Source organism: Strongylocentrotus purpuratus, unplaced genomic scaffold, assembly GCF_000002235.5.
Source record: "Strongylocentrotus purpuratus isolate Spur 01 unplaced genomic scaffold, Spur_5.0 spur5_scaffold_20, whole genome shotgun sequence".
NCBI classification, from domain to species: domain Eukaryota; kingdom Metazoa; phylum Echinodermata; class Echinoidea; order Camarodonta; family Strongylocentrotidae; genus Strongylocentrotus; species Strongylocentrotus purpuratus.
This window is the reverse complement of record NW_022145606.1, coordinates 9,442,917-9,449,657: the sequence shown is the minus strand read 5'-3', so window position 1 is coordinate 9,449,657 and position 6,741 is coordinate 9,442,917. Positions and strand designations below refer to the sequence as shown.

At 40.8% G+C, this 6,741-nt stretch overlaps 1 protein-coding gene across 1 annotated transcript; it reads right to left on the bottom strand.

Annotated features, from left to right (window-relative positions):
* Positions 1–1,752: 1,752 nt before the first annotated feature.
* LOC115927572 (serine/threonine-protein kinase BCK1/SLK1/SSP31-like) lies at positions 1,753–3,722 on the bottom strand. Its single transcript, XM_030993633.1, has 2 exons — positions 3,672–3,722; positions 1,753–2,187 (listed from the first exon to the last, which is right to left on the bottom strand). The coding sequence occupies exons 1-2, from the start codon at positions 3,720–3,722 to the stop codon at positions 1,753–1,755; spliced, it is 486 nt and encodes a 161-aa protein (XP_030849493.1).
* Positions 3,723–6,741: the final 3,019 nt, after the last annotated feature.

The window sequence follows — 6,741 nt, the reverse complement described above, 5'->3', positions numbered from 1 at the left end:
TACAAATGAAATAAGTGCACTTTCTAATCACAAATCTTAATTGGTTTATTATGAAGACTGATGTAATAAAATACAGCTTTACGACTAAAGAAGCAAGAAAACATACTTCGTAACTGATTAATGCAATGCTATGTAATCATTTAAACCATTATGTAATTCATGAATATATATATATTTATATATTGGTGTCAGTAAATAAGATGATTTATTTAAGTGTAAAATGTAAAATGTAAGGTAAAAAAGTAAAATGGAGATTAACATAGAGTCAGAAAACAAAGGATGTCTAATCAAGTCAATATTACCAAAAAAAAAGAGACATTATTAAGGTGCAAGATAGGAGATAATTAGATGAAGAGTTTCACCTCCTAAGAGTTCAATCAATGATAGAACAAAGATGAAGTAAAGGGGTAATAATTATTATTTGACTGATTACGTTTCAAGTTTGTTACATTCTTTATTCGTTCTTCAGTTAAAAAGAAAATGCAAACACTACAATACATACAAAGCATATCAAGGTAAAATACAGCGTATACTAACTGAATTCATATAAAGTAAGAAGAACAAAAGGGACCATCACTAAAAGCCTACTTAAGCCTGACAGGTCGATCGTCCAAATAATTATCAAGTTATAAGATTGATATTTCAAGTACTATAACACATTTACAAAGGACTTAATTTCAGGTATAAACATTTCCATATAAAGGATCCCAAGAATTATAAAGTTACAAGATTGATAGTTCAAGTACTATATAACATTTACAAGGAAATTCATTTCAGGTATAAGAAACTTTGGAAGCACAATAGAAAGGCTCATTATTGTTTCAAGTTTTAAGTTTATTTATTTCACTTTATCAAAGATAACATAATTGAACATAATGATTGATGAACATGGTAACTATTATAACTAAACATAAAATATAGAAAACATAATGTACATGGTAATAGTTATAACAGAGGAAACAATCATATAAATCAATCGATAAACATCTCCATGTATCGCAATAACAATGATATATAAGGTCATTCAATCCCCAAATGAGGAAAAGAAATACAAATGGGGGAAATGGCGACTGAAACAAAGAATACACAAAGACGTACGATTCTAAAGCTTATAATATGAATCAAAGATATAAAGGTGATCAACACTGGATTTGCTCAGATAGTATGACACTACTTAAAACATCTTAAGAATAGAATAGAAGAATGAATAATACAATTCGATATAATGGTGTTGAACATACAACTGTACACACAATTTCAGCTAACAGAGTTAAAGTTTTAGATTATGACGTTTGAGTGCTGTTATGAGCAGTCAGAATTGTTTTGGGTATAATAGCGCATTATTCTACAGCGCAAATCTTTAACAATTTTCTTACTTAAATCACAATAATTATATGTAAAAAAAAAAAGAAGTTCATCAGAGAGCAACGTATACTTTATTGTACATGAAATCCTAGTAAGTAAATCAAGTAAACTTGAAATTACCGTAATTCAGGATTACTCACTAGTATAAAGACTTTATCAACACTCAAACACACAGACCTCCACACATTCAAAAATAATACAATGACATCGCCACCACCACCACCACCAGCAACACCAACAAATGGGTCATTCCCACACCCAAAAGAAGTCATTGCGGAAAGCACATGATCAAAATGTGGCTGATTATTTTACGATCTTGGGAATGTGTCCAGCGCTGTTCTCATCGGACAATTTCAAGTCCAAGGTGATTATCGTTGGTGAGATCGGCTACTCGTTGACCGACAACAAGGCCCCTTCAAAAATCTCAGTGAGGTCCTTAGCAGATGGCCGCTTCTCTTTTTCTTTGGTGAAGCAACTTTGGAGAGCATTACGGACGGCTGCGATGTCAACAAGGGAGAGGATGTTGGGTGTGACATTGCCATGGAAAAACCGTGCCAGGACTTCATTCATTGAGAGCACCTGACCAAGCTTGTTACCCACGATGTTTTGCCAAAGACGATACCCAGTGAACAGTTCCAGAAGAACGCAGGCCAGAGACCATACGTCTCCTTCATAGGTCGCCACGTAGCCTGGGCCGAACGACTCAGGAGGGGCCCACTTCGGTATTACATTTCGCTTTCCCGATGATGTATACTTCGAATGAGTGACTCCATGTCCCAACCCTAGATCACAGACGAATGGTTCGTTGTCCGACTTCCTGATCTTCAGTGTTTAATTGGAAAGAAAAAGATATTAGAGCGCAATCATGTTAGAAAAATTGGTGGTTTCTATCTCGATCTCTAACGCGATCCATTCACACACGAATGTACTTTGATCAAGACGAATCTAATGAAAAGAATTCAGCTCCAAAGAAAGTAGTATGTACAAATATTAGACAAGCAGGTTCGAACGATAATAAATATCCCCCCCGTAGGCCCTTTCACAATTAATGACCTACTTTGCAGGCCACGAGGAACTTTTTTTTCAAAGGGGGGGGGGGGGGGGGGGCTAAAGTATTTACGTTCAGGTAGAGCGTACAGAGCGCAAATTGGCGTGGGGGGTACGGAAGCATAGCCCTGGTGGGCGTCCAGGGTGCGGAGCCCCCGGCAGCTCAGGGTTTGAGGCAGGGGCGGCGATCCCGGGGGAACGGGGGAGACACGTCCCCGCTCAATGGCAAATTTGAAAAAGTGCACAAATAAAATGAAAGCGAATACTGACTAAAGACTGCAACACACTTAAAGCTGTGGAGGGCCCAAGAGTGCAGCGTTTAGACAAATAAATATGCTAAAATCTTCTTGCTCTTATCTACGCCCCCTCGCATAATATCCTTCAAAGTGACCAAGTAAATATTGTAGAAAAGTGAAGCGTGAAAGAAGTATATTGCCTGTTTTTATACCATAGTTTTGTTAAGGAATGCGATTTGTTAATACAACTGTAGCGGATTTGATCAGCAATTTTAAAAACATTTGCACTTCATCACAGTTCTGATAGGGGGGGGGGGGGGGAGTCGGGGGCTTGGGGGCAGTTGCCCCCCAAATAAAATTCAAACGTGGTATTTTTCTAATTCGATACCAGTGGCATGGTTTTTTCCTGAGCTTCCGGGTGCTCTGCCCCCTGGACCCAACCAAAAGCCCTAAGGCGGCCGCCTGGATGCTCATCTGACCTCAATTAAATGCCTTAAAAACTGAGCGTTGCCCACTGGACCCCCAATGGTCCTAAGCAGAGGTGGCGTAGCGACTTCCAAAGTGGGAGAGCACCAGCAAAATGGGAGCACTTATCATATGAAAAAGGGGCACTTATTAAAAAGGAAAGGGGGGCACATGTGAAAATATAAGGTGCGCTTTATATCCAAGTTAAAAAGGAGTAGTTATTAAAAGGAGAAGGGTACATTTTACAAAGAAAAAGGGGAACTTGTCAAAGCAAAAGGGGAACCTGTCAGATTTGAATAGGGCAATCATTAGAGATGACGGGGGCGCTTATCAAAAGTGTAAAGGGGCGCTTCTCGTACCTAAAAAGGGGAACTTACTAGAGATTACTAGAATTTAATGACGTAAATTATTGTCTGTCGTAGAGCGGTTCCACGGCGACCATACGTCGGGCGTACGGTGACCTTGCGGTTACCTTGCATCTGCCTTGGTATTTGTCAAAAACCTACGGCCGCATAATTTATGGTTGGATTTGTTTCATAAAATAAGTTGACCACAAACTGACTCCCACATAGTGTTGAGTGCGCAGGGGTCACGGGCCACTGGCTTCATCGGGCAGGTAGTACCATTATGTGAATGCATGGGAGAGGCACAGTACATGTACAATAGGGACACACATTATTTTTGTTGTGCAGAACATAGTATTTTATTGACTTGCTTAAGCCCCTTTCACAACGGATCTGCGTAGAGTTGCGTAGTGTTGCGTACCGCCTACGCCGAAGTTAAGCTGCGTACTCATGAATAAATTGATGCTTCGGCGTAGTCCCTGCGTAGGTTATGCGTAGGCTTGCGTGCGATGGCGTATATTTACGTACCCTGTGCGTAGGCACCGCGTACCTATGGCATAGGCAATTGGCGTAGGGTTACGTACGCTTGCGTAGGCCTGGCGTAGGGTTGCTTACGGTTGCGTACAGTTGCTTACTGTGTGCGAAAGTACCATTTAAAAATGCAATAGACGCTCGTAGCAGCCGCGAGTGTAGCCATTGGCGCTTTATAAACCTAGTTTTCTGCCCTCAATCCATTGCTGCCTGCTGCCCAGAACACATCACTGCTGTTTGAATTACAGATGAGACTGTTGTAATAACACAGGCAGGAAAAGATTATGAGTTGTTTGGGCCCTTTGGCAAAAAGATACAATACTCCAGCATCGGGATGCCCTGGAAAGACTAATTAGTCATGTGGCAGAACATGAACGCTTGGGAGAAGAACAAGAACAGAGAAGGAAAGAAGCAAGAAGAAGAAGAAGAAGAAGAAGAAAAGTGTGTGGGCAAAACCTTGGACCCAGCGCAGGCCCCTGCAGGGGGCAATATGAACAGCTGATGAAAGAACTGCATGCTGAGGGTGTTTCTGCATTTACCAATTTCATGCGGATGAGACCGCAGGATTACCATGAACTTCTGACACGGATTGCACCGAGGATTACCAAACGAGATACTAACTACAGGAAGTCTCTGGAACCTGGTTTAAAGCTGGCTGTCACCTTGAGGTTTCTGGCCACCGGCAACAGCTACAAGACACTTCAATATGGATTCCGAGTTGCCCATAACACTATTTCTGTGTTTATCCCACACGTGTGCCGGACAATAATCGATGAATTATCTGACGAAGTTCTCATGTGCCCAGATACTCCAGAGGGATGGAAACAAGTGGCCTCGACCACAACCCTTGCCCTTCTTTTCTGGTAGTTTTGCAGTAATAAAAGCAGAAATGATTAAATCCTGCAGATATAGTTCAGCAGCGACAATAGAGTCCAGCGGGACGAATAAAATGTAGCACTGCAGGAATAGTAATGAAAAGTCCAGCAGGGATCAAGCAGTCATTGTGGCTAGGCTGCGCGCAGGTTGGATCTAGGACGTCTTTATACGTTTTTTAATGCTTTGTCGGACTGGCGTAGGGTAGCGTATTGTTGCGTAGGCTTGGCGTACAGTTGCGTAGTGTTGCGTAGACTTGCGTAGACTTGCGTACAAATTTCGTACTTTCTGCGTAAAGTGTCTACGCCGAAGGTACGCGAAAAAAATAAACATGTTTAATTTTTGGCGTACATCTCGCGTACCCATTTGCGTCCCTCCGCGTACAGTTGCGTAGGCTGGCGTAGGGTTGTGTACGATGGGCGTAGTCGGTACGCAACTTTACGCAACTCTACGCAAGGCCCGGTGTGAAAGCCCCTTTATTGAATGAAACTATAAAACCAAAATGCAATTTACGTTCTGACAATTGGAGTACAAAGAATAATAGAATGTGAATGAAATGCTTCAACACCACAAACACCTGCATGGGAAGGAAGCATCCATAAATTTTGAAACATTTGGTTTATGACCGACTCCGCATATATGGACGTTTAGTGGAGCAGAAAGCAGTGGATTCTTGAAAAACAACACGAACTCATTTAGCAGAATGTCGGTACGTAAATGAAACTTGGCGCTGTTGGAAAATGCATCTTTCTACCTTGACACTTAAATGGTAAATTAAAACAGTAAAATGACTCTTATTTAAACATTATTCAATGAATAAAACCCACAACTTCAGTGGTATCAGACAAAATAATGTTATATTTTACTTATAATTAAAAAAAAAATGTATAAACATTGTGAAAGTGTAACATTTTACGTTAAAACACGCCGATTAAGCGATGATGACGCCATATTTGCAAGTGCATCCGGGACGCGCAAATTAAAAAAAATCCTAGAAGTGCTCTGGGGCCTGTCTCACTAAGCGCTAAGATGCGTCTTAAGCGGCCTTAAGTCCCGTTATAGGACTTAGTGTAAGATGCATCTTAGCGGGAGTTTCACAAAGACCACTAAGACGCGTACCGTACTTAGTACCCATTTAACTAAGTTGCATACAGGTCGTAGCCTACGTCTCGTCGAGACGAGACGTAGGAACAATTCTTAGTGTAATGTCATGTGATAAATTTCGCGCCAAATTTGTAAGTTGTTCTAATTCGATCTCGATGATGGTCGATCTTCAAATATTGATGGCTTTGACGTTTCATTAAAGCATTTGAGAAAGAAGACGATTCGTCGGACTCATTGTCTGAATTTTCAAAAATGTTTCTTTGTCCGGTAAAAAGTCACAGTTCGTAGGGGAAATTTTTTTGCTGGCCGACCGACATAATACATCTCTAGCTTCAAACTTCTGCATTGATATAGCACACGAGGATCGAGCAAGACTTCACCCAATAATTCGTCCTTGTTTTCACGAAGTGACGGTAGTGAGGAAAATCGTAACGCAAAGTGAATGCAATTTTTTTTCACTACCGTCACTTCGTGAAAACAGCGACGAATTCCTTCTCTCTCCTACTGCACCTGGCTCTTATTCCTGTCTCTCTCTCCTCTCTTTCACACCCCCCCGTTTCTTTTCTTCTTTTTTTTCATTTTTCTCTTCTTTTTTTCCTTCCTTTTCTCCTTATTTTCTTTTCTTTCTTTTCCTTTCTTCCTCTTTTTCTTGTTTCTCTTTCTTTCTTCTCTTCTCTTACTTTCTTGCCTTTCTTTTCTTTCCCTTTCCCTCTCATTTTCCATCCCCCTTTCTCATTTTCCCGACAGTAGCGCAATTTTACCGACAATATCCATAC

Excerpts from the sequence above, each read along its gene's own strand:
- LOC115927572 (XM_030993633.1), bottom strand. The coding sequence starts at position 3,722 with ATGAAGCCAGTGGCCCGTGACCCCTGCGCACTCAACACTATGTGGGAG. Across the intron at positions 2,188-3,671 it reads TCAACACTATGTGGGAGTCA|ATCAGGAAGTCGGACAACGA; the intron begins GTTTGTGGTCAA and ends TAAACACTGAAG.